The 27,292-nt window shown below is 43.2% G+C and overlaps 1 protein-coding gene, 1 long non-coding RNA gene and 1 other non-coding gene across 4 annotated transcripts in view; all 3 read left to right on the forward strand.

The window, feature by feature from the left end:
* OSB (oxysterol binding protein) overlaps positions 1 to 14,736 on the forward strand; it is a 42,836-nt gene extending 28,100 nt beyond the window's left edge. The window contains exons 10-14 of the mRNA XM_011712611.2: positions 7,522 to 7,625; positions 8,815 to 8,910; positions 10,810 to 10,991; positions 12,102 to 12,322; positions 12,408 to 14,736. Of these exons, the coding sequence (XP_011710913.2) occupies positions 7,522 to 7,625; positions 8,815 to 8,910; positions 10,810 to 10,991; positions 12,102 to 12,322; positions 12,408 to 12,550 (746 nt within the window). The 3' untranslated portion in view covers positions 12,551 to 14,736. The remainder of the gene's footprint in view (positions 1 to 7,521; positions 7,626 to 8,814; positions 8,911 to 10,809; positions 10,992 to 12,101; positions 12,323 to 12,407) is intronic.
* Positions 14,737 to 23,151: 8,415 nt separating this feature from the next.
* Positions 23,152 to 23,224, forward strand: TRNAF-GAA (transfer RNA phenylalanine (anticodon GAA)). The gene has a single exon. It is a non-coding gene; the product is annotated as a tRNA-Phe (tRNA).
* Positions 23,225 to 23,682: 458 nt separating this feature from the next.
* LOC139357440 (uncharacterized) lies at positions 23,683 to 27,254 on the forward strand. Of its 2 annotated transcripts, none has more exons than XR_011610544.1 (4): positions 23,683 to 23,816; positions 24,024 to 24,128; positions 24,493 to 24,578; positions 27,002 to 27,254. It is a non-coding gene; the product is annotated as an uncharacterized lncRNA (long non-coding RNA). The 2 variants fall into 2 exon arrangements; XR_011610545.1 differs by having other exon boundaries at positions 23,726 to 23,848.
* Positions 27,255 to 27,292: the final 38 nt, after the last annotated feature.

Raw genomic sequence — 27,292 nt, forward strand, 5'->3', positions numbered from 1 at the left:
GTTTAAAAAGGTGCATTTATTTTTATTTATGGGTTTTTTTTTTTTTTTTTTGAGACAAAGGCTCGCTGTGTCGCCCAGGCTGGAGTGCAGTGGTGCAATCTCTGCTTATTGCAACCTCCGCCTCCCAGGCTCAAGCGATTCTCCTGCCTAAGCCTCCCAAGTAGCTGGGATTACAGCTGTCCACCACCACACCCAGCTAATTTTTGTATTTTCAGTAGAAACTGGGTTCCACCATGTTGGCCAGGCTGGTGTCGAACTTCTGATCTCAAGTGATCCACCTGCCTTGGCCCCCCGAAATGCTGGAATTACTGGCGTGAGGCACCACTATGCCTGACCAAAAAGATAGATTTAATTAAGACTCTTGACCCAGATGCAGTCAGTGCTCACGCCTGTAATCCCAACACTTTGGGAGGCCAAGGCAGGAGGATCACTTGGGCCCAAGAGTCTGATACCAGCCTGGGCAACACAGGGAGACCCCCATCTCTACAAAAAAAAAAAAAAAAGGAATGATTGCTTTGACAGTCTTTTCCTTTCAGCATTTTGCTTATATCCCACTGCCTTCTGACCTCTGTGACTTGTTTTTCTTGTCCTTTTTCCAGTTTTTTTATTTCGTATTTTTTATTTTTATTACTTATTTTATTTTTTTTCAGACAGAGTCTCGCTCTGTCTCCCAGGCTGGAGTGCAGTGGTATGATCTGAGTTCACTGCAACCTCCCGCTCCCAGGTTCAACTGATTCTCCTGCCTCAGCCTTCTGAGTAGCTGGGACTACAGGCGTGCACCACCACAACTGGCTAACTTGTATTTTTAGTAGAGACGGGGTTTCACCATGTTGGTCTGGCTGGTCTTGAACTACTCACCTCAAGTGATCCACCTGCTTCGGCCTCCCAGAGTGCTGGATTACAGGCATGAGCCACTGTGCCCGGTCTCCAATTTTTTAATTGTAAAATACATGTAACATAAAATTTAGCACCTTACCCATTCTTAAGTGTATTGGTCAGTGGTATTAAATACATAATGTTGTGCAACCATCACCACCCTCCATCTCCAAAACTCTTAGTCTTATAAAATGGGAACTCTATACACATTAAAAAATAATTTTCTTTTTTTTTTCCGAGACGGAGTCTCGCTCTGTCGCCCAGGCTGGAGTGCAGTGGCGCCATCTCGGCTCACTGCAAGCTCTGCCTCCCGGGTTCACGCCTTTCTCCTGCCTCAGCCTCCTGAGTAGCTGGGACTACAGATACCCGCCACCGCGCCCGGCTAATTTTTTGTATTTTTAGTAGAGACGGGGTTTCACCGTGGTCTTGATCTCCTGACCTCGTGATCCACCCACCTCCGCCTCCCAAAGTACTGGGATTACAGGTATGAGCTACCGCACTGGGCTTTTTTGTTTGTTTGTTTTTTGTTTCTTTTGAGACTGAGTCTCACTCTCTCACCCAGGCTGAAGTGCAGTGGCATGATCTCAGCTCACTGCAACCTCCACCTCCCAGGTGCAAGCAATTCTTGTGCCTTAGCCTCCCGAGTAGCTGGGATCACAGGTACCCGCCACCATACCAGGCTAATTTTTGTGTTGTTTTAGTAGAGATGGCCAGGCCATGTTGGCCTGGCTGTTCTTGAACTCCTGACCTCAAGTGATCCATCCGCCTTGACCTCCCAAAGTGCTGGGATTACAGGTGTGAGCCACCACACCCGGCCAAAAAATAATTTTCTATTCTCCCTCCCCAAACCCTGGCACCAACTATTCTACTTTCTGTCTCTATTTTAACTACTTTAAGTACCTCCTATAAGTGGAATCATATAGTTTTTGTCACTTTGTGACTGGCTTGTTTCACCTAACGTAATGTCATCAAGGTTCATCCATGTGGTAGCAAATGTCAGAATTTCCTTTCATTTGAAGGCTGAATAATATTTATCCCATTGTATGTATGTACCACATTTTGCTTATCCATTCATCTATTGATGGACTCTTGGGTTGCTTCCATGTTTTAGCTATTGTGAGTAACACTGCTGTGAACGTGAATATACAAATACCCTTTCATCTCTTTGCCTAAAGTCTTAAGAAAAAAAATGTTTCAAAAACGACAAATATCTCTTTAAGACTCTGCTTTCAGTTCTTTGTAGTATATGGCCAGGAATGGCATTGCTGGATCACATGGCAATTACATTCTTAATTTTTTGAGCAAACTACCATACTGCCTTCAACAGTGGTTATACATTCCTACCAACAGTGCACAAAGGTTCCTGTTACTCCATATCCTTACCAACACTTTTAAAAAATGTATTGTAGCTATCCTAATGGATATGAGTTAGTATCTCATTGTGGTTTGACGTGCATTTCTCTAATAACTAGTGTTGTTGAGCACTTTTTTATGTACTTATTTATCATTTGTATATCTTTGGAGAAATATCTGTTCAAGTCTTTTGCCTTTTTTTTTTTTTTTGACATGGAGTCTCACACTGTCATGCAAGTCTAGAGTGCAGTGGTGCAATCTTGGCTCACTGCAACCTCCACTTCTTGGGTTCAGGTGATTCTCCTGCCTAAGCCTCCAGAATAGCTGGGATTACAGGCCCCCTGCAACACGCCCAGCTAATTTTTTGTATTTTTAGTAGAGATGTGGTTTCACCATGTTGGTCAGGCTGGTCTTGAACTCCTGACCTCAAGTGACCCGCCTGCCTCACCCTCCCAAAGTGCAGGGATTACAGGCGTGAGCCGCCGTACCCAGCCTCCTTTGCTCATTGTTGACTTGAGTTCTTTAGTTTTTTTTAATTGTTGAATTTTAGGAGTTCTCTGTATAGGTATTAATCCCTTATCAGATATATGATTTGCAAATATTTTCTCCCATTCTAGAGGCTGCGTTTTTACTCTGTTGCTAATGTCATTTATTGCATAAAATTTTTTAATGTTCAGGAGGACTGTTTTGTTTTTTGTTGTTGTTGTTGCCTCTGGTTTTGGTGTCATATCCAAGAAATTATTGCCAAACCCAATATTGTGAAGCTTTTGCCCTATGTTTTCTTCTAAGAGGTTTATAGTTTTAGGTCTTACATTTCGGTCTTTTATCTATTTTGAGTTAATTTTTGTACATGGTATTAGATAAAGGTCCAACTTCATTATTTTGCATGAGTCCGTTTGTTCAAAAGACTGTCCTGTCTCCATTGAGTAGTCTTGGCATTCTTGCCAAAAATCATTTGACCATATATGAAGGGTTGGTTTCTGGGCTCTTTGTTCTATTCCACTGGCCTATATGTCTGTCTTTATGCTAGTACCACACTTTTTAGATTACTCTAACTTTGTATTAAGTATCAAAATCAGGAAGTTTGAGTCCTCCAGCTTTGTTCTTTATCAAGATTATTTTGGCTATTTGTGGTCCCTTAAGATTCCATATGAATTTTAGGATAGGTTTTTCTATTTCTGCAGAAAACATCTTGGGATTTGGATAGAGATTTCATTGAATCCGTAGATTGCTTTGAGGGGCCTTGACAACCTTAACAATGTTGAGTCTTCCAATCTATGAATATAGGATGTGTTTACATTTATTTATCTTAACTTTAATTTCTTTCAGCAACGTTTTACAGTTTTTACCTCCTTGATTAAGTTAATTCCTAAGTGTTCTTTTTGATACTATTATAAGTGGAATTGTTCTTAATATCCTTTCCAGATTATTCATTGTTGGTGTATAATAGAAATGCACCTAATTTTTGTGTGTTGACTTTATACCCTGTTACTTCGTTGAATTCATTTATTAATTCTATCAGGATTTCTTTTTTTGGTGTAATTCTTAGCATGTTCATATATAAGATCATATCATCTGCAAAGACAGATAACTTTTATCTCTTTCTTTCCATCTTGGATGCCTTTTATTTATTTTTCTTGCCTAGTTGCCCTGGCTAGAACTTCTAGTACTATGTTGAATAGAAGCAGTGAAAGTGGGCATCCTTGCCATGTTCTTGATCTTAGAAGAAAATCTTTAAGTGTTTCACCATTGAGTATATTTGCTGTGGGGTTTTCATATGTGGCTTTTATTATGTTGAGGTATTTTCCTTGTATTTCTAGCTCGTTGAGTGTTTTCATCCTGAAAGGGTGTTGAATTCTGTCAAATGCTTTTTCTGCATCAATTGAGATGATCATGTGTTTTTACCCTTCATTCTGTTCATGTGGTGTATTACATTTACCAGTTTTTTTTTTTTTTTTTTTTTTTTTTTTTTTTGAGACGGAGTCTCGCTCTGTCGCCCAGGCTGGAGTGCAGTGGCGCGATCTCGGCTCACTGCAAGCTCCGCCTCCCGGGTTCACGCCATTCTCCTGCCTCAGCCTCCCGAGTAGCTGGGACTACAGGCGCCCACAACCGCGCCCGGCTAATTTTTTGTATTTTTAGTAGAGACGGGGTTTCACCGTGGTCTCAATCTCCTGACCTTGTGATCCGCCCGCCTCGGCCTCCCAAAGTGCTGGGATTACAGGCGTGAGCCACCGCTCCCGGCCTACATTTACCAGTTTTTATGTGTTCAACCATCCTTGCATTCCAAGAATAAATCCCACCTGGTCATGGTGTGTAATCCTTTTAATATGCTGCTGAATTCAATTTCCTAGTTTTTTTTTTGAGGATTTTTACATCACTGTTCATAAGGGATATGATATTGGTCTGTAGCTTTGGGTTTTTATAGTGTCTTTGTCTGGCTTTAGTGTCGGGGAATGCTGGCCTCATAGAACGAGATGGTAGAGGAGGAGGTATTGGTTAAGAGATTTAGGCTGGGTGCAGTGGATCGTGCCTGTAATCCTAGTATGTTGAGAGGCTGAGGTGGGAGGGTCGCCTGAGCCCAGGAGCTGAAGACCAGTTTAGGCAACATAGTGGGACCCTGTCTCTACAAAAAATAAAAAAATTTAGCTGGGCGTTGTGGCATACGCCTGTAGTCCCAGCTACTTGGGAGGCTGAGGAGGGAGGATTGCTTGAGCCCAGGAAGTCAAGGTTGCAGTGAACTATGATCACACCATTGCATTCCAGTCTGGGTGACAAAGCGAGATCCTGTCTCAAAAAAAAAAAAAAAAAAAAAAAAAAACCATCGTGTGTGGTGGCTCACGCCTGTAATCCCAGCTCTTTGGGAGACCGAGGTGGGCGGATCACGAGGTCAGTAGTTTGAGACCAGTCTGGCCAATATGGTGAAACCCTATCTCTACTAAAAATACAAAAATTAGCTGGGCATGGTGGTGGGTGCCTGTAGCCCCAGCCACTCGGGAGGCTGAGGCAGGATTGTTTGAACCTGGGAGGCAGAGGTTGCAGTGAGCCAAGATCTGGGGAAAAAAAAGAAAAAGAAAAAGAAAAAGAAACCCAGAGATTTAGAATATGTTTAGGTGGAGCAAATATTTCGAAGGTGTTTGTGAAGATTAAATGAAATAATGCATGAGGAGGCAATAGCACGGCACCTAGTACACAGCAAGTGTTCTCAGAGTTGCTGTTATTATCATTAATGTCATCGCCTTCATTGTTGTTATCCTTGTCTGCCAACTACTAAGGCTACTTTAATTTTTTGTGTAAGAAACATGTCTAAACCACAACTGGTGAGTTATTTTTATTAGTGGTTACAGAGAGAACTTAGGGTTATACTTTTACTGGAATCGACTTTTTTATTTTTATTTTATTTTATTTTATGGAGTCTCACTCTGTCACCCAGGCTGGAGTGCAGTGGTGTGGTCTTGGCTCACTGCAAGCTCCGCCTCCTGGGTTCATGCCATTCTCCTGCCTCAGCCTCCCATATTTTTATTTTTTATTTTTGAGACAATGACTGCTCTGTCATCCAGGCTGGAGTGCAGTGATGTGATCTTGGCTCACTGCAACCTTTGCCTCCTGGGTTCAAGTGATTCTCCCACCTCAGCCTCCCGAGTAGCTGGGATTACAGGCACACACCACCACACCCAGCTAATTTTTTGTATTTTTAGTAGAGGTAGGGTTTCACCATATTGACCAGGCTGGTCTTGAACACCTGACCTCAAGTGATCTGCCTGCTTTGGCCTTCCAAAGTGCTGGGATTATAGAGGTGAGCCATCCCACCTGGCCTGGAATTGACTATTATTAACTATCTATCTTTTTAAATTTTTGATTATTTTGAATCCTCAATTATCTCTCCTGTGAAACCACTGATTTTGGTATTCATTGGAGATTGACTCACAGGAACAGGAGTCAGCTATATGTTTCAAGCATTTTATTAGGCAAATAAATAGACATTTACTGCACAGTAGGACGGGTTATTCCGAGTTTACAGATGATAAAACCAAGGCCCTTGAAACATTCATAGTGCAATACTGTAATGCAATTCTGACACTAACCACCCAGAGTTCCTGCAGATTCCCTAAGTTAAGGGCATAGTACCTAACAAGATTGCCCTTGCTTCAGATGCCAGCAACAAGTTGGAGGTCCTAGGCCACCTGCACTTCTGATAACTGGCTGTAAGTTCAGGAGTTCCCACAACTACCTCAGGTTTGATAATTCATTAGAATGACTCAGAACTCAGGAAAGTGCTCTAGTTATCATTACCGTTTTATTATTCAGGGTACAAATCAGGGCCAGCCAAACGAAGGGACCCATAGGGTGAGGTCTGGGAGGGTCCTGAACACAGAACTTTGTGCCCTGTCACCATGGAATCAGGGCACATCACCCTCTTGGCACATTGATATATTCATCAACCAGGAAACTCCACTGAGCTTTGGTGTCCAGAGATTTTAGTAGGGCTTCATTATTTAGGTTTGATTGCAGGATTGAATTCAATATCCAGATCCTCTTTCATCACCAGAGGTCAGGAAGTTAACCCAGTATCGGGTGACTCAAAACCCTGTCTCTAATCACATGGTAGATCCTGGCTTGTTCTCATCCTAAGTTATTAGCATTAGCTCTCTGGGGCCCATCATGAGTCACCTCATTAGGATAAATTGTCAAGGTCCACCATAAATAACAGAGATACTCTTGTCACTTGGGAAAGAATAAGGGTTTTATTCTTCATTATATAACAGAGGGTCATACATCTAATGAGGACTAGGGCCAGGATTTAATCCAGTTCTGTCTGATTTCAAAGCCCCAGCTCTATCCACTATTCTATTTTTACAATTAAGGGGCCTTAGATAAGTGGTTTGTTTAGGATCACACAGCTAGTAACTAACAGTAGAGCCCGGTCCCAGTACAGACTACCAATGTGTGCTCCTTCCATAATGCAGTTACTTCCACGATGCTTGTTGGGGCACATTTGACTTGTTTCTGTGAATTTTGCAGTTGTGTTATAGAACACAGCGCCCTGGCTAAGGTATATCAGTTGCCAGGGTTTGTCATCATTTAGTTATGTTTTATTCATAGATTGTTAAAAGTCAAGTGAGAAAAATTCAGTCAATACTTCCAGCATTTAAGAAAGTATAAGTCATTTTTATTGTTTTATTTCTAAAAGTAATAAATATCAATAGAAAGAAATTAATCCTTTACTGTTTTGAGGCTGCATGATGCTATTTTTCTGACATTTGGCTTAATTTGGATACCTCTTTCTGCTTCCAGGTACCATTCATTGTATTTTCCATGCAACTGGGCACCACTACACTTGGAAGAAAGTTACCACAACTGTACACAACATTATTGTGGGCAAGTTGTGGATAGATCAGGTGAGGAAAGGTACCTAAAGTGCGTGTGAAGTTTAAAAGAATACCTCTTTAGATATATTTCTGCAGTATTTAGGACATGTGAACTGGTCCCAGAATGTTGCTACTGATTCATCAGTTTCTCCTGAGGAATTTCTCTCAGGCAGTAACCCTACCTCTACCTCCCCAAGTTTCTGTACCACAAATTATTGTTTATAAATGACCAAATTATAACATTCATCAATGACTATTCTGCTAGGACAGTGTTGGGTGCTACGACAGGTAGAAAAAACAAACGTGGCCCCAACTCTTAATCCTTTCATTATTCATCAAATATTTATTGCCAGGCGGTATGGTAGGTCCTGGGGATACAAAGTCTGATGAGATGTCCCTCAAGAAGTTATTATATCATTGGAGATATATGACCAATGTGTAGGTTGGAAAGTGTGTAGCAACATACACTAATATAAAAGATGCCCTACGATAGTATCTGATTAATTGTCAGTTTGCTCTTAAGACAATGGTTGCAGTAAATTTAGAAAAGAGGGAATACTGTCTTCTGAGCAGTCAGGAAAGGCCTCACAGTAGATGTGGGAATTAAGCTGAATCTTAAAGTGTGGTTTGGGATTCAGAAGATAGAAAGAAAGGGAAAATGGGCCGGGCATGTTGGCTCATGCCTGTAATCCCAACATCTTGGGAGGCCAAACTGGGAGGATCACTTAAGCACAGGAGTTTGAGACTAGCCTGGGCAACATAGTGAGACCTTGTCTCTACAAAAAATTTTTTAAAAAAAGAAGAAGAAAGGAGGGAAAATGAAATGAGTAAAGTATAGAAAGGCCCACCATATGTAATTTGAAATTGTGAGTAGAGTATTTTGATTTAAGCAGAAGAGTTCATGAAGGGTACTAGTGAGGGATTGGTTTGGAAAGATAAATTATCATGTGAATTTCAGTATATGTGCTGAAGGTCAAATCATGCCATCAAACATGTGAGATACAATTCAAAACAAGTGGTCACTTGGTCTTGATCTCAACCTGGAAAACCCAAGGTTACATAGGGATTCTATAGTATTCCCAAGGCTAGCTAAGATCGGAATCTTAAACAAGGGATTACTAGAAGGTAAGATTGAAAAGTAAAGAATTATGAACCATGGGTTTGGCAGACATTGAATTTATCCAGTCTTAATAAAACTATGAATTTTTTCATTTTACAGTCTGGTGAAATTGATATTGTGAATCACAAGACAGGAGACAAGTGTAATCTTAAATTTGTTCCTTATAGCTACTTCTCTCGGGATGTAGCAAGAAAGGTAAGGGAAGTTTAAATTACTTCACTTAGCATGTATCTCTTAGAAAGCATACTCCTTTAGGACTGGAATGTATATACATGTGGGGAGGTGTGGGGGGTGTGTACATTATATATAGTGTGTGTGTACATATAGTGATTCAAAAAAAGTAGAGGTGAAAAGCTGGGCGCGGTGGCTCACAGCTGTAATCCCAGCACTGTGGGAGGCTGAGGCAGGCAGATCGCCTGAGGTCAAGAATTCAAGTCCAGCCTGGCCAACATGGTGAAACCCTGTCTCTACTAAAAATACAAAAATTAGCTGGGTGTGGTGGCACGTGCCTGTAATCCCAGCTACTCGGGAGGCTGAGGCAGGAGTATCACTTGAACCTGGGAGGCAGAGGCTGCAGTGAGTCTGGCACCATTGCACTCCAGCCTGGGCGACAGAGTGACTCCGTCTCAAAAAAGAAAAAGAAAAAGAAAAAAAAGGTAGAGGTGAAGGAGAAAGTCAGCAAGAAATACTATATTGTATTACTAAACCAATTCCTTCTCTTTTCTGGGAATGACAATAAGTGAGGAAGTGAAAGTGTCAAGAGCAATAAGAAATTGAAAATGGGAAACACAGCCGAGGCGGGCGGATCACCTGAGGTCGGGAGTTCAAGACCAGCCTGACCAGCATGGAGAAACCCTATCTCTACAAAAAATACAAAATTAGCCGGGCATGGTGGCGCATGCCTGAAATCCCAGCCACTTGGGAGGCTGAGGCCGGAGAATTGATTGAACCCGGGAGGCGGAGGTTGCGGTGAGCCGAGATCACGCCATTGCCCTCCAGCCTGGGCAAAAGAGAGAAACGCCGTCTCAAAAAAAAAAAAAAGAAAGAAAAAAAGAGAAAGTAAATGGGAAAACACAGAGGAAGGACTAATAAAAGATTTCAGGAAGAAGGGGTTTGATCCCTGAGAAGTTTGAGAAGTTTGATGGGGAGTTGTGTGATACCACCATAATGATTTGTGTCATGAGTTTCTGTGGGAGACTGAAGAATAGCTGGGGATTTCAATCTGTTTATGGGTCCCTATGAATTTCTGGAGAGAAGAAAATATAATTCTGAGTACCAGTCAGATGTTTTTTCTACATGTATCTTTGATACAAAACTCCCTGGGAAGGGTAGTGAGGGGAGGGGACAGAGAGCAAGGAGGAAGTGGGGATAGTTAATGGGTACAAAAAAATAGAATAAAGTCTAGTATTTGCTGGCAAAACAGGGTGACTGCAGTCAAAAATAATTTAATTGTACATTTTAAAATAACAAAGAGTATAATTGAATTGTTTGCAACACAAAGGATAAATGCAAATTATATATACACCTACTATGTACTCACAAAAATAAAAAATAAAAATAAAAAGTTTACCAAAAATCCCCATATAACAAAAAATATTAATAAAATCCCCAAGTCATGGCTCAGTTATTTCAAGTAGCAGAAAAAAAAATACAACAAAATAATTTGAGGCCAGGCATGTTGGCTCATGCCTATAATCCTAACACTTTGGGAGGCAGAAATAAGAGGATTGCTTGAGCCAAGGAGTTCAAGACCTGCCTGGGCAACATAGCAAGACCCTTTCTCTAAAAAAAAAATTAAAGAATTAGCCACATGTGGTGGCATATGCCTGTAGTCCTAGCTACTCGAGTGGCTGAGGTGAGAGATCACTTGAGTCCTAGAGTTGGAGGCCACAGTGAGCTATGATTGCATCAGTGTACTCCAGCCTGGGCAACAGAGCAAGATCCCATCTCTAATAATAAGAATAATTTGGATGACTCCCTGGTGTTTGTTATAACAGCATCTAACCAGTATTTATCCTAGGACTTCCAGTATAGTCAGGTAAGCTAATTCACAATGAATTCTATATAGCCAAGCCTTGTTCTCCACCCTTGCAGGTGACAGGGGAAGTGACAGATCCATCAGGAAAAGTCCACTTTGCCCTTCTGGGGACATGGGATGAGAAAATGGAATGTTTCAAAGTACAGCCAGTCATTGGGGAAAATGGGGGTGATGCGCGACAGAGAGGCCATGAAGCAGAGGATAGCAGGGTCATGCTGTGGAAAAGGAATCCTTTACCGTGAGTATCAGCATGCATGCTGCTCAGATACCACTTTGACCTTGACTGTGGAGCAGTATCGAAGGCATTTCTGCCTGCCCTCTCACTTAATTATGTGAGGAATTGAGCAAGGGAAATTGAGACCTTTGGAGAGATTAACAGAAGGTTGTCATTGTGTGATTTGACTTGCAGCATATGCTTATTTCAAGGAAGTTCAAACCAAACTACATCTGACAAAAAATACTTTGTGCTTTGGTCCTTTGGATTGTGATTCAGAAGGATATTTTTCTACTGTTTAGAGCAAAACTGTTCAAAAGTGGCTAGAGGAGGAAGGTGCCTAGCACCTGTTAACAATTTAGCCTAAAGGGCCATCAGCAGCCAGATGCGGTGGCTCACACCTGTAATCCCAGCACTTTGGGAGGCCAGGGCAAGTGAATCCCTTGTGATTAGGAGTTCAAGACCAGCCTGGCCAATATGGCGAAACACTGTCTCTACTAAAAATACAGAAATTAGCTACATATGATGGTGCGCACCCATAATCCCAGCTACTTGAGAGGCTGAGGCATGAGGATGACTTGAGCCCAGAAGTTTGAGGTTGCAGTGAGCTGAGATCATGCCATGGCACTGCAGCCTAGGCGACAGAGTGAGACTGTCTAAATAAATAAATAATGAGAAAAAAGCCTAGCAGAAAAGAACGATCCCTGAGACAATGTGCAGGACTTTGGAAACAAGATGGAGGTCACTTACTTCCTGTCATCTTCTAATACGGTCAGTTTGTAGTGATAGCCAAGATTATCCCAGATAGAGGTTAAAAAGAAAACTAAGGAAACAGGAGTGAGGAATTTTCATTCAGTAGAATGTTTCCTTCTTTTTATTGAATGTAGATAATTTCAGCTGGGCGCCACACAACACCAGAAGACTGTGGAACTGAGTGATGCCGGGGAGGAGATGGGGAGTGATCTCTCCTTTAGTTAGGGCAACGTGACATGGTCCTAGATCCTTTTCACAGACCCTGTTTTTGTAGAACAGCCTTGGTGATGTGGCCTTGGCAGTGTACTTAGTTGTTGTTGCTCCTTAAATAGGGTCTGGGCTCTGGGATTACCATTTCTTTTTCTTTTCTTCTACTTTTAGGAAGAATGCAGAAAACATGTATTACTTCTCAGAGCTTGCTCTGACTCTCAATGCTTGGGAAAGTGGCACTGCCCCCACAGACAGCCGGTTACGACCTGACCAGAGACTGATGGAAAATGGGCGCTGGGATGAAGCAAATGCGGAGAAGCAGCGCCTGGAGGAAAAACAAAGGCTTTCCAGAAAGAAGAGAGAAGCAGAAGCTATGAAAGCCACAGAGGATGGTAATGAACGTCCCTTCTACTTTTCTTTCTTAATGCATAGAGAATGCCAGCACTAATTTTTTTCTTTCCTCTCTTTTCCTTTTAGGCACACCATATGATCCCTATAAGGCACTGTGGTTTGAGCGGAAGAAGGACCCTGTTACCAAGGAGTTAACCCATATTTATAGGGGAGAATACTGGGAGTGTAAAGAAAAACAGGACTGGAGCTCTTGCCCGGACATTTTCTGAAATGGCAGTAACAAAAAAGAGGAGCATCTAATGGAGAAGAGGACAGAGGATGTGTGGGAAAGCTGGCAGTTGTGACTCTCTTGCCAAGTGCTTTCCTCAAGTTTGTCTCTCTTGACCAATCATTTTTTCCAAATCAATCACCAGAAGGAGACACCAGTGGTGGTGATTGGCTGGTTGCCTTAGCTGATTGAAACTGAAATCGACATACGAGATACTATGTCTGTAAGGGAGAGGTTTAGTGGCTGAAGGTTAGTGTATTCCACATCCACAAAGTCAAGTATTCTGGGCTCTTCTTTCTCCCTCTGCCCCCATTTAAGATGATGTCACTTACCCTCCCCTTGTAGTATCCTGCTCAGCCAAGATCTGCGTAAGATTATGATTCAGGGGCATTTTGGTGCTGTTCAAAGCAAGAACCGAATTTAGAAGTTCCCTTAAAAAGAAACATGTAAGACTTACCAATGGAGGCATCGTGAATGGTTGCAGTGGAGCTTAGGTGTAACATCATCAAATGTGTTCACACGTGGGGTTGGTTTAATGGAGTGTCCACACGGAGATAACTGCGATATTGGAACACCTGTGAGAGAGATTGTTCTATAGGGCTGGAATATTCAGAGTTACATTCTTGGAAGTTTCTGTTTTTACTTGCATCGAACACCCCTCTGTTGTTCTCCATCATCTTTAATAGCAACCGGAGATGAGTTTGGTGGTTGGTAAGAGGGGTGCATTCTCCTCACAAAGGGGTTTTATGGACTTTCTCTGGCGGAGAGCTTCTGAGAACACAGGCAGGACGGGAAAAGACTACTAGTCACTTTTGCTTTCCCAGCCCCCTTCAATGCCATCCTTCATTGTCTTTCTGGCTTCTCTTCTTTCTCCTGGGACAGTACCATTTTGGGTCTGTGCCCCAGTGTGGAGCAAAACATTGCCTGTCCCATTCTGATATACTTCAGAATTTGAGAGGAGAAGTTAATCTGAAACAAAAGTTTTCACCATCTCTCAAGCCCCAAGGACTGGAGCCACCTCTGGAATAATGTGTTAAATATCTGTATATTATATATATGTAGAGAAAAATCTAATTTTTTGGTTTGATTTTCTTCCCATTAAGAATCTTGTTTTTTGATATCCCTTGTCTCCCTGAGACTCTCTCTCGGACACGTGTTGATGTGGATGGCACTCCTCTGCTCTCCATCTTTTATGGGCAGAGAGATTCAAAACCTGAGCAGGATCATGTCTGGCAGTTACTAAACAGGGACTTTGTCCATGGTTTGTATCATGGGGTGCCTACTGCTGTCTAAACTCTGCTCTCCTAATTAGCTGACTCTTGAAAATGAAATCCTAACCTCTTTCCTGCCTCTTTTCTTTCTCTTTTTAGGAAGAGTATGGGTAGAAAGTCCGGAGGGCAACTTGCAGTTTAATTCTGCTCTGTCCGGCACATGGGCTAAACCCCAAAAGAACTTTCTTCCTAGTATGTGGGGCTTAAAGCACTGTCGTGTGGGGTGGATCAGATAATTGCTCCTGTGGGGCCCTGGCTTCCTTCTCTGTTTGTTCTGTATTTGTTTTCGTTGTCTTGTTGAGAAATACCATCCCTGTGCAACCCACCCTTGGTTGAGGATCACAAATTGAGGTGCCTTCCTTGTATGCTTTTTGTTAGTATTTTTTGTTTTGTTCCTTAACTGCTGAGCCTCAGCCAGCGTGGGTCCTGGGGGAAAATATCATTCCAAAGGAAGCCATCCCTACGGGGAAATTGGTTTTACTGGGTAAATTAGTACTTTTATTCCTTCCCCTATCCCTTCCTTCCTAGTTGTGATAAACATGGGAGAGGAGTGACTTTGACAGCTGGGGAATTTCCTCCTAAGAACCTTATTCCCAAAATAAGCCAGGGGTTATGTCAAGGCTTCTTTCAAGGAGGCTCATAAAAGCAGTGACCTCATCTGGGGCTTTGGATAGAGTGAGAATTCCCCAACTAAATTGGACTTCTCTGCTTTATCTCCTTTCCTTCCTTCACCATCTGCACTACATTTCTGGCTTGATCCCCAATCAAATTCCCGCTAATGGAAGAAGTTTAGAATCTTTCAGGTGGAATAAAGTCACATGAAAACAAAACACAACTATATATATTTTCAGTTTTTTTGCCTTATTGCTTTTTTTCCAAAAAAAACCTACTAAATTAAATAATTTTTTAAAAGTCATATTGTTTGTCTGATTCACTTCTGCTGCTAGGCAGGAAGTGGTGTTGGGGAGGGGAAGGAGAACTGGTCCAATAATAATTTGTTCTGCTCTGAGAGCTCAGAAGCCCTGGTCTTCATGAGAAAGAAAAGCTGTTCACCACCACTCTGGAGGGCCATGAGCAGAGGAGTAGTTTTAACAGCCCCTGCTGCTTAAACTGACAGTCAACATCCCACCTTGGTATAGGGGAATAGTTTTTAGTGTCTTTGATATTGGGCCTGCTTCACTTCAAAAAAATAAAAATTTTCCCTGTAAATTGAATTTATCTTGTCCATTTAGATTCTCAGATTGTTGGCTGTTTTATGTGGGAATTCAAATTCTGTTTTTTGTTTGAGACAGGGTCTCACTCTGTCGCCCAGGTTGGAGGGCAGTGTCATGACAGCTTACTGTAACATCTGCCTCCTGTGCTCAAGTGATTCTTCCCACCTCAGCTCCCCAAGTAGCTGGGACCACAGGTGCATGCCACCAGAACCAGATAATTTTTGAATTTTTAGTAAAGACAGGGTTTTGCCATGTTGCCCGGGCTGGTCTTGAATTCCTCGGTTCAAGCAATCCACCAGCCTCTGCCTCCCAAAGTGCTGGGATTACAGGTGTGAGCCACTGCACTTGGCCTCAAATTCTGTTTTTGAAACAAGCAATTGAGTTTTGATTTGAAGACCTTTGAGAAAACTAATGATAGTGAACATGTTTGTACAAGTTTTCACTGGAAAGTTCAGGTTCAGGGAGCGGATAGGCAAAGTATGGTCCTGTCGGGGGCTCAGGTCAGAGCAAGCGCAATTCCTGCCCGTGGGAGGGACCTCACATTTGCTGAGCATCTTCCTACATGTACAGGGTGCTGAAATAGGAACTCTGACCATTCTCTGGCTTATGTATAATTTTAAGAGGAAAATGTTGCAATCATTTTGAAGATGAAGGAAACCTAATTTAAATAAATTCACTCATGGTTATGTAGCTGGTCAGTTAGTCACAGTGTTGGAATTCAAAGCTGGGTTGAGTTTGTGACCTCTACAGTCCTGTGCTCTGGAAGAAACTCTGGGTTGGAAGGCAGCTGATAAGCACTTTCCTCCTAGATTGTATCACATAATGCATAAATGCACATTTCCATTTCCAGAAGCTAATTAATGTTGATAGCACCATTTCTTTTTTCCTTTTTTTTTTTTTTTTTTTGAGATGGAGTCTCGCACTGTCACCCAGGCTGGAGTACGGTGGCGTGATCTCAGCTCACTGCAACCTTCACCTCCTGGGTTCAAGTGATTCTCCTGCCTCAGCCTCCCAAGTAGCTGGGATCACAGGCACCCGCCACCACGCCCAGCTAATTTTTTGTATTTTTAGTAGAGATGGCATTTCACCATGTTGGCCAGGCTGGTCTCGAACTCCTGACCTTGTGATTCACCCGCCTCAGCCTCCCAAACTGCTGGGATTACAGGCGTGAGCCACCGTGCCCAGCAGCACCATTTCTTTTAAGGCTCTACGTGAAGAAAGGAGCATCCCTGAAATTCAGCCTGCAGGCTCCTTGATTGATCAAGGCCCTCATGTCTACAAAGTTGGCTCTGATGTCAGGGATGATTTTCTAGTCTGGTTCTTAGGAAGGCCACCTAAGTTCAAGTCATTTGCCTGATTCCCATTGGCTGGATTTGATATTAAGTTTCAGCAAAGGTTTTTTTTTCTGGCAAGCTAAGGAACCACTGCAGTAGACCCCTGACATTTGTGAGTGCTGCATCCTGCAATCTTGAATACTACCATGGCATACAATGTCCTGCATTAGGGACAATCAAATGTAGCTGAAACATTTAACGATCCCTCATTGAATCCTTTATTATTTTTACTTTTTAAGATGGAGGTCTCACTATATTGCCCGGGCTGGTCTTGAACTCCGGGCTCAAGCAATCCTCCCACCTCGGTCTCTTGAAGTGCTGGGGTTACAGGTGTGAGCCTCCATGCCCGACCCCTCATTGAGTCTTTAATGTGACATGATGGACTGGGATGTGGATCTTGAGGGGTCTACCATGCTCAGTCATTATTCAAAATTATGACTCAGCAAAATGATAAATTATTAAATTTGTCAGGGACCTCTGCATTTGCACAAAAATGTTGAACCTATACATTTCTTGCTCTACTTTCAGCAAGATAATTGAGAACCAACCTACAGTATTGTCCTAAAAGGAGGTATAGAAAATCTTTGCAATTCATTCACTATAGTTGTATATTTTGTGCAACTCTAAGATTGTTATCAAAATTTATAACTTGCTTCTAAAAGTTTATAAAACTTAGGGCCAGGCAGGGTGGCTCATAATCACAGCATTTTGGGAGGCCGAGGTGGGAGGATCACTTGAGATCAGGAATTCCAGACCAGCCTGGCCAACATGGTGAAACCCCATCTCTACTAAAAACACAAAAATTAGCTGGGCATGGTGGCAGGCACCTATAATCCCAGCTATTTGGGAGGCTGAGGTGGGAGAAGCACTTGAACCTGTGAGGTGGAAGTTGCAGTGAGCTGAGATCGTGCCATTGCACTCCAGCCTGGGCAACAGAGTGCAAAAAAAGAAAAAAAAAAAACTTTTGCCAATTTCTCTACCATACCCAGTGGGAAGCATCCCAAGTCTTTCATGGCGCTCCCTTCCAAAGCTCATAATTTGTGGTTAAACTCTTCCCATAATTTTTGGTTAAACTCTCCTGCTCACTGATCCCTCAGGGGAAGGAGACAGGGTAGCCAGATGAGGCTTCTTTAAAGGCAAGAAACTGAAGGTCTCGGATCTTCTACAAAGAGTATTGCAGAGGTCACATCTAAGTTTGACCAGGTGACGTTAGAGATTGCTAAAGAATGAGTTGGTCCTGAGATATGGCTAGAGATTTTTAAATTAATTATTAATTCCACATTTACTCCAGCCTGTTACGTGACATACATTGGGGATACAAATAGCAAGAAAGAGTGTAAACAGGCAATTGCAATCCAGTTTTATAAGTGGTGTGAAAGCACTGTAGGGACAACTATTCTGTAGTGAATTAGGAGGGAGGGGAGAGAGACATGTCTGAGAAGACTTCTAGAACTAGGAGAATGTATGTGAGCTGAGAGTTGCAGGTTACATAGGGATTAGGAGAAGGGCAACGTCAAAAATGCTGCATGGAGGAAGATGAAATGCAAGGCCAAAACATTCTGAGTTCAGATGACTGCATGAATAGCTTGCGTTTAGGGTCAAAGAGAGAGCACTGAGATATGCTGCCGGAGAAAGGTTAGCCCCAAGTTATGGAAGGCTTTACGTACCTTATGGAGAAGCCATGTAGCTCCTGCCTGCAATTCTAACATTTTGAGAGGCCAAGGCAGGAGGATCCCTTGAGCCCAGGAGTTCGAGATCAGCCTAGGTAACATGGTGAGCCCCTGGTCTCTGTTTATATTTAAAGAGGGGGAAAAAAGCCTGGGGTTTTTTTCTTTGCTTTGCTTTTTATTTTATTTATTTGTTTGTTTGTTTTTTATTTGAGATGGAGTCTGGCTATGTCACTCAGGCTCCCAGGCTGGAGTGCAGTGGCGCGATCTAGGCTTGCTGCAACCTGCCCCTTCCAGGTTCAAGCAGTTCTCCTGCCTCAGCCTCCCGAGTAGGTGGGATTACAGGCATGGTAATTTTTTGTATTGTTAGCAGAAACAGGGTTTCACCATGTTAGCCAGGCTGGTCTCAAACTCCTGACCTCAGGTGATCCGCCTGCCTCGGCCTCCCAAAGTGCTGGGAATATAGGCCTGAGCCACTGCATTCGGCCCAAGAGCCTGGGTTTTTGTTTTCAACTGGAGAGCTAGTGAAACATTCTTAAGCAGGGTGGAAAATGATTGGAGAGAGGCTGGGTGTGGTGGGCTCATGCCTGTAATCCCAGCACTTCGGAAGGCTGAGGTGGGCGGATCACCTGAAGTCAGGAGTTCCAGACTAGCCTGGCCCACATGGCAAAACCCCATCTCTACTAAAAATATTTAAAAAGTAGCCAGGCATGGTGGCAGGTGCCTGTATTCCCACATACTCGGGAGGCTGGGGCAAGAGAATCACCTGAACCCTGGAGGCAGAGAGGCAGAGGTTGCAGTGAGCCGAGATGGTGCCACTGCACTCCAGCGTGGGCTACAGAGCGAGACTCCCTCTCAAAAAAAAAAAAGGAAAAAAGAAAAAAAAGGAGGTTGGAGAGGATACGATGAGATGAGAAATGGAGGGATTCCAGAAAGGATGAAGTAGAGTGAAATCATTTCATGGCTTTCCCATAAATAGAGGGCAAAGGGAAGAAGGAATTCTTATTTTTCTGACTTCGGAAACCTAGATGGAAGATGGTGGTAAGATAAGCAAGTTTAGAAGGAAAATTAGGTTCATTTTTAATTTATTTAGAGACAGGGTCTCACTGGGTAGCCTAGGTTGGAGGGTAGTGGCATGATCATAGCTCACTGCACCCTCCAACTCCTGGGCTCAAGCAGTCCTCCTGCCTCAGCCTCTCTAGTAGCTGATTTTTTATTTTTTTGCTAATTTTTTATTTTTTGTAGAAACAGGGTCTCACCATGTTGCCCAGGATGGTCTCAAGCTTCTGGCCTCATGCAATTCTCCCACCTCAACCTTCCAAAGTGCTGGGTTACAGGTATGAGCCACAGAGCTCAACAGGTTCATTTTTAGACATGCTTGTAGGACATTCCTGTTCAGAGGTCGAGTAAGCAATTTTTAAAAATGGGTCTTAACATGTGATAGTGGCATTTTGTGAGAACTGAGGAATGAGAGACAGAGAACCTGCACATAAAATCAACTGGCCAACTTAAAAACACATATAATACCTTGACACCATCTGCAGAGATTCTAATTTGATTAGGGGCTAGGGCAATTTTAGACACACACACACACACACATATATATAATTTATATATATATCACACTGGGATATGTATATATATGTATATATACACACATACACCCTGGGATATGTATATATTATATATTATTTATATATTATATATCATAGATCATATTAATTATATTAATATATAAATATATAATATATATAATTATATTTTTTATATATATATGTATCACACTGGGACCAGGCGCAGGGGCTCATACCTGTAATCCCAGCACTTTGGGAGGCCAAGGAGGGTGGATCACCTGAGGTCAGGATTCAAGACCAGCCTGGCCAGTGTGGTGAAACCCCATCTCTACTCAAAATACAAAAATTAGTCTGGGGCAAGGCGCAATGGCTCACGCCTGTAATCCTAGCACTTTGGGAGGCCAAGGTGGGCAGATCATGAGGTCAGGAGTTTGAAACCAGCCTGGCCAATATGGTGAAATCCCATCTCTACTAAAAGTACAAAAATTAGCTGGACGTGGTGGCACACGCCTGTAGGCCCAGCTACTCGGGAGGCTGAGACAGAAGAATCGCTTGAACCCAGGAGGCAGAGGTTGCAGTGAGCCAAGATCCTGCCAGTTCACTCTAGCCTGGGCGGCAGAGCGAGACTCTGTCTCAATGAATGAATGAATGAATGAATGAATGAATGAATGAATGAATGAATGAATGAATAAATAAGCAAGCTGGGCGTGGTGGCGGGCGCCTGTAATCCCAGCTACTCAGGAGTCTGAGGCAGGAGAATCGCTTGAATCCGGGAGGCGGAGGTTGCAGTGAGCCGAGATAGCGCCACTGCACTCCAGCCTGAGCGGCAGAGCAAGACTCCCTCTCAAAAAAAAAAAAAAAAAAAAAAAAAAAAAAAAAAAAAATGAAAGAAAGAAAAAAAAAGAAAAGAAAAGGAAAAAGAAAAGAAACTGACTTAAGCATAAACAAGTAAGTGACTCAAGAACATAGGCAAGTAAGTGACCAGAAAAGGACTTAAATCCACTCTTTTTCATTAATGTACCTAGAAACCGACTTGAGCATAGACAAGTAAGTGACTCAAGAACAGGCAAATAAGTGACCACAAAAGGAATTAAATCCACTATTTGTCATTAGTATACCTAGCCTACGGCAAGTCTATACGACGGTATTAATTTTCCATAGCTGCATAACTAATACACAGTAGCTTAAAACAACACCTGTTTTATCTGTTCACTGTTTATCTGTTCATCTGTAGATGAGAAGTCCCACATGATGTGACTGGGTTCTCTACTCAGGGTACCACAAGGCTGAAATCAAGGAGTTGACTAGCTTGAGTTCTCATCTGGAGGCACTGGGGAGAAAACTGCTTCCAAGCTCCTTTTTGTTCTTGGCTAACTTAGGTTTCCTGCAGTTGTAGAAATGAAGACCAATTTCCTTGCTGACTGTCAGCTGAGACCCACCCTCAACTTCTAGAGACTGCCCACATGTTTTTGCCACGTGGTCCCCTCCATCTTCAAGTCTTGTGTTTTGGGTCTCTGACTCCTTTCTGCAACCAGGTAGAGAAAACCCTCTGCTTTTAAGAGGCTCAAGTGATTGGTCAGGCTCACCCAGATAATCACATATTTTAGAGTCACCTGTATTATATAATATCACCTAATAACAGGTTATAAATTAATATGATGAATTTCATAGTCCCAGGGATTATGCAGGGTTTTGTGGGGCTGGGAGGGTGTTTTGTGTATCATTTTAGAATTTTTCCTAATTCAACTACCCAGGGAAACCAAAAGGGTGAAATTTAAGCTAAACAAATGATAAGCTCTTGAGTCTGAAACAATTGTAAAGTCACCTAGTTTAGGCATGACAGCCACAAACATCTCATTTCAGATGTACTCTTTTCTTAATCTCTCTTGAGAATGACAGTCTATACTCATCCTCCATTTTAATCCCATTGTTTATAAATTCTAAACTAAGGTTATATTTTTATTTCAAATTATAATGAGCCCATGCTGGCTCCTTATTTATGAAACAAGTGAATATGAAGTGTTGAATTATTCTAACAGCCTTATGGAGTTTAAATAAAATCTTTTTTTTTTTTTTTTTTTTTTTTTTGCAACAAGAGTTTTGCTCTTGTTGCCCAGGCTGGAGTGCAGTGGTGCTATCTCTGCCCACTGCAACCTCCACCTCCTGGGTTCAAGGGATTCTCCTGCTTCAGCCTCCTGAGTAGCTGGGATTACAGGCATGCGCCACCATGCCAGGTTAGTTTTGTATTTTTATTTTTATTTTTATTTATTTATTTTTGAGACGGAGTCTTGCTTTGTCGCCCAAACTGGAGTGCAGTGGCCGGATCTCAGCTCACTGCAAGCTCCGCCTCCCAGGTTTACGCCATTCTCCTGCCTCAGCCTCCCGAGTAGCTGGGACTACAGGCGCCCGCCACGTCGCCCGACTAGTTTTTTGTATTTTTTAGTAGAGACGGGGTTTCACCGTGTTAGCCAGGATGGTCTCAATCTCCTGACCTCGTGATCCGCCCATCTCAGCCTCCCAAAGTGCTGGGATTACAGGCTTGAGCCACCGCGCCCGGCAGTTTTGTATTTTTAGTAGAGACGGGGTTTCTCCATGGTGGTCAGGCTGGTCTTGAACTCCTGACCTCAGGTGATACGCCCACCTCGACCTCTCAAAGTGCTGGGATTACAGGCATGAGACAATGCGCCCAGCTAAAACATTTTTAAGTGAATAAATGCAAGAGATGAAAATTATGAAATGGGAGGTGGGGGAGGAATAAAATCGGCATCTTAGAGATATTATTAAACCACAGCTTACTTCTTAGAGTTTGAGGGAAGCCTGAGTAAATTCTATTTTTTTGACTATATATATTTAAAAATGAAAAATGCCAAGATGGTATTACAAAAATTGAGGTATATTTTTAATGCTAGGTTTAGTAAATCAATGCTTTTAACAAATACTGTACAGTGACTGTATGTTTACCTCATGTGGAGGTAGGATTGAAAGTTTACATTTGAAGCCTTTACAAGTGGCCTTCCTTACCTCTTCTCTATATCCTGGATTTCAATCTGAAGATATCTGTAAAAATCATAATGTTCATATATATCTACCTTGCAAAATCTGCCTTTGCACAAGAACAACAAATATATTTTAAAAATTAATTGCAGTATTGTTTTTAATAATGAGATATAGAAAAACGTAAAAAAGCCGATAATTGTCAGTTTGATTACATAGATTACATTATAACCATACAATCCAATACTGGTAAACGTGGATTAAAAAGCACGATAGGTCTACAAAACTGCCATGAAACAAGTCCATAAAAACATATTTTTAAATGAAAAAAGCGAATTGCAGGGAACTTAAAAAACAAAAAAACCAACAAAAAAACCCCTGAGAAAAGTGATTTATCACTTCTAATTTGTAAACAAGGGCCTTGCCTTATCACCTTTGTAACATTTGTAAAATGCCTACCTTTAGCTGAATCCATATAATCTGTTACCGTGAACAAATACTATTTTATTATAATTTTGTGGAAAAAAAGAAAAAGTTCTTCTAATACAGCCAAAATAGCTCAGTTGGGAGAGCGTTAGACTGAAGATCTAAAGGTCCCTGGTTCGATCCCGGGTTTCGGCAGGGCTTCCGTTTTAGGCGTTAGTCATCACTACGTGTGATTTCTGCACAGTCAACAGGTCACTACATGTGATTTCTGCACAATCAACAGGGTCAACACCCTGTGGGATCTCGGGCTGGAGCAGTTAAGGGAATACTGACTCATCGGCATTTTCCTGTGGGAGGGAGGATACTGGGGACATATGTCCTACCTTTTAAACTGCCCAGTACGAAGTTATACCTCTGCCCTGACTTGAGGCCTGGTTTGAGCCGAGCTCTCCCGGAGCACCGCGCACAGCTCACTTTCTTGAGCAACCCTGTTCCCCCGCACCCCGCTTCTCTTCTTTCGGGTTATAGGCAGCCGTGGACGCTGCAACCTTTCTCTCAGTGTCAGGGGGCGGGAGCTCTCGGCCTGCGCCGCCTCCGTCGCCTGCTTGGTCGCGGGCACGCCGGGAATGGTGACAGCCCGGCCCCCTCTTGGCCAAAGAAGTTCTCGAAAGCGTTAGGCGCACGGGCTTCGTCCAGCTGTTTTAACCACAAGGGCCGGGGCCGGGCGCACTGGCTCACGCCTGTAATCCCAGCACTTTGGGAAGCCGAGATGGACGGATTACTTGAGGTCAGGCGTTCGAGACCAGCCTGGCCAACACGGTGAAACCCTGTCTTTAAAAAAGAAAACAAAAACAATAGCAATGATCCCAGAACAGCTCTTGGTTGGGGTGGGAGACAGGGATCAGAAGTTCTTTCTGGTTTAAATCTACACTAGGGTCAGGAGACCAAATACAGGACGTCCAATTAATTTCTCTCTCTCTCTTTCTTGACGAAGTCTTGCTCCCTGGAGTGCAGTGTCGGGATCTCAGCTCATTGTAACCTCCGCCTCGGGTTCAAGTGATTCTCCTGCCTCAGCCACCCCGAGTAGCTGGGATTACAGGTGCCTGCCATCACGCCCGGCTAATTTTTATATTTTTAGTAGAGACAGGGTTTCACCATGTTGGCCAGGCTGGTCCCGAACTCCTGACCTCAGGTCATCCGCCCGCCTCAGCCTCCCAAAGTGTTGGGATTACAGGCGTGAGCCACTGAACTGGGCCAAAATTTGAATTTCAGAGAAACAACAAATACTTTTGAGTATAAACATGTCCCAAATATTGCATGGAACATACAAAGTATATATCTGTTGTTTCTGTGAAACTGGATTTAATGGGATGTCCTGTATTTTTATGTGCCAAATTGCAAGTCACTTGTATATCCTATCCTCGCACCCCTCTGAACTCGATGCACCACCCTCTCCGCCCCAGCAAAGATATCCAGACACTGTATGCAGGAAGAACTGGATTTCAGAGGACACCGCTGGATCTTCAACACCTGGCAGTTTACAAAATAGGTTTGTATCCATTGGCTAATTTGTTATCAACGCCGATAGAGAAGCTCCTGGCAGAGATCACCGGGAAACACCCCGGGAATCGGCCATCCCATCTGTCTCTAGGCTTCCAGAGTTGTCCACCCTGGTCCGGCATGGGGGTGGATGTCAGTGGAACTCGGAGGATCTGGATTGAATTCCGGTAGAAAGCCTCATTAAGATGATAAACCACAGCTGGGCACAGTGTCTCACGCCTGTAATCCCAGCACTTTGGGAGGCTAAGGCGGGCGGATCACCTGAGGTCGGGAGTTCAAGACCAGCCTGACCAACATGGAGAAACCCCGTCTCTACTAAATATACAAAATTAACTGGGCGCGGTGGCGCATGCCGGTCATCCCACCGACTCGGGAGGCTGAGGTAGGAGAATTGCTTGAACCCAGGAGGCAGAGGTTGCCGTGAGCCAAGATTGCGCCATTGCACTCCAGCATGGGCAGCAAGAGCGAAACTCCATCTAAACAAAAAAAAAAAAAAAAAAAAAAAAAAAAAGGAAGATGAGCCACTGAGCCACTCCACTCAAGGCAAGGCAATGGAACAACACACTTAGGGGGTGCCTTCTTTTTAGCCAGGCTGGACCATGGAGAGAGGGAGGAAGGAGATCCATGTGTCACATTCTAAGAACTCGCAGTGTGGTAAAAGGCAAAATGAAACCAGCCATATGGTTTTTAGGCCTATTTATACCCCGTCCCCTTTCTGTTAATGTTTGCCAATATGCTATCTGATATGGGGCTTCACCCCCAAAATCGTTGAGTTCTTGGGTGGAAAGATGTATTTTGATGAGGGGCTCTTGAAAATTCAATGATGAGCAATAAGAAGAAACCCCAAGTGATCATCTAACAGACTAGAGAATTAAACTTTTCATGAGGTTTGGTCGAACACCATTCTAGATGTTACTAGGCAGGTGTTTTTGGTTTGTTGGTTTCTTTTGAGACAGGTTCTTGTTCTGTTGCTCAGGTGTGGGGTGCAGTGGCGCCATCACAGTTCACTGCAGCCTCGACCTCTTGGGCCTCAAGTCATTCCTTGGCCTCAGCCTCCCGAGTAGCTGGGACTACAGGTACGCACCATCACGTCCAGCTAATTGTTTGTATTTTTGGTATTGAGACGGGGTTTCGCCATATTGCCCAGGCTGGTCTCGAACTCAGGAGCTCAAGTGATCCACCTGCCCTCGGCCTTCCAAAGTGCTGAGACTACAGGTGTGAGTCACAGCCCCTGGCAATGAAGGTGTTTTTTACATGTGATTAACATTTAAATCAGTAGACTCCAGGTAAAGAAGATTACCCTTCGTAATGTGCCTCGTTAAACCAGCTGAAACCTTTAAGAGCAAAGACTGCCGTTTCTGAAGAAGGAATTCTCCTAAAAACTTTGCTATAGGCCGGGCACGGTGGCTCACGCCTGTAATCCCAGCATTTTGGGAGGCCGAGGCGGGCTGATCACCTGAGGTCAGGAGTTCAAGACCAGCCTGGCCAACATGGTGAAATCCCATCTCTACTAAAAATACAAAAATTAGCCCGGCATGGTGACGCATGCCTGTAATCCTAGCTACTCGGGAGGCTGAGGCAGAATAATCGCTTGAACCTGAGAGGTGGAGGTTACAGTGAGCCGAGATTGTGCCACTGCACTCCAGCCTGGGCAACAGAGCAAGATTCCATCTCAAACAGAAACAAACAAACAAAAAAAACTTTGGTATAGAAAACCTGCTTTCCTGAGTCTCCAGCTTACTGCCCTGCTGAATTTATTTATTTATTTACTTTTTTTGAGAGAGAGTCCTGCTCTGTCACCCAGGCTGGAGTGCAGTGGCGTGATCTGGGCTTACTGCAACCTCTGCCTCCTGGGTTCCAGAGATTCTCCTGCCTCAGCCTCCCAAGTAGCTGGGATTACAGGTGTGTGCCACCATGCCTGGCTAATTTTTGTACTTTTCGTAGAGACGGGGTTTTACCATTTTGGCCAGGCTGGTCTGGAACTCCTGACCTCAGGTCATCCACCCGCCTCGGTCTCCCAAAGTGTTGGGATTACAGGCATGAGCCACCGCACCTGGCCTGCCCTGCTGAATTTAAACTCAAGATGGCAACCTTAACTCTTATCTAAATTTTCAAACTGTTAGTCTGCCCTACAGGTTTTGGGTTTGCTGACCCCCACAATGTGTGAACCAAGCTCTTAAAATAATCTGTCTCTACCTCTGTTTCTATCTGTCTCTGTCCTATTGGTTCCATTTCTTTGGAGAACCTGACAACATGCTTTAAAGTGTTATTTACACACAGGTAAGAGTGAAGAATGAGATTGTTACTATTGCTCTGAGCAAAAGCCAACCGCCTTGGGACCAAAAGCGGGAGTCATATTCCTAGGAAATGTTGGGCCTAGCCTTTGCCCTAAAAAGCCTGTCTGGTTTTCAGCCTGAAGAGGAGAGGGGGAATCCTGGTGAGAAGTATTTGGAATTCAAGCTCAGAAAAGAAGACTCGGTATCTCTGGCTGAATCACATTTCCTGCATGCCTGCACACTCCTACTCACCTTTCAAGGCACAGTTCTAATGCCTTTCCCACCCCTACGAGGTGCTACTCTGCCTTCCTTCTAGTCATTCCTCTGGGTTACCAAAGGTCTTGTATATTTCTCTATTAAAGCATTGATTAAAGGCCATCTCGGCTCACTGCAACCTCCATTTCCCGGGTTCAAGTGATTCTCCTGC

Source organism: Macaca nemestrina, chromosome 12 (genome assembly GCF_043159975.1).
Source record: "Macaca nemestrina isolate mMacNem1 chromosome 12, mMacNem.hap1, whole genome shotgun sequence".
NCBI lineage: Eukaryota > Metazoa > Chordata > Mammalia > Primates > Cercopithecidae > Macaca > Macaca nemestrina.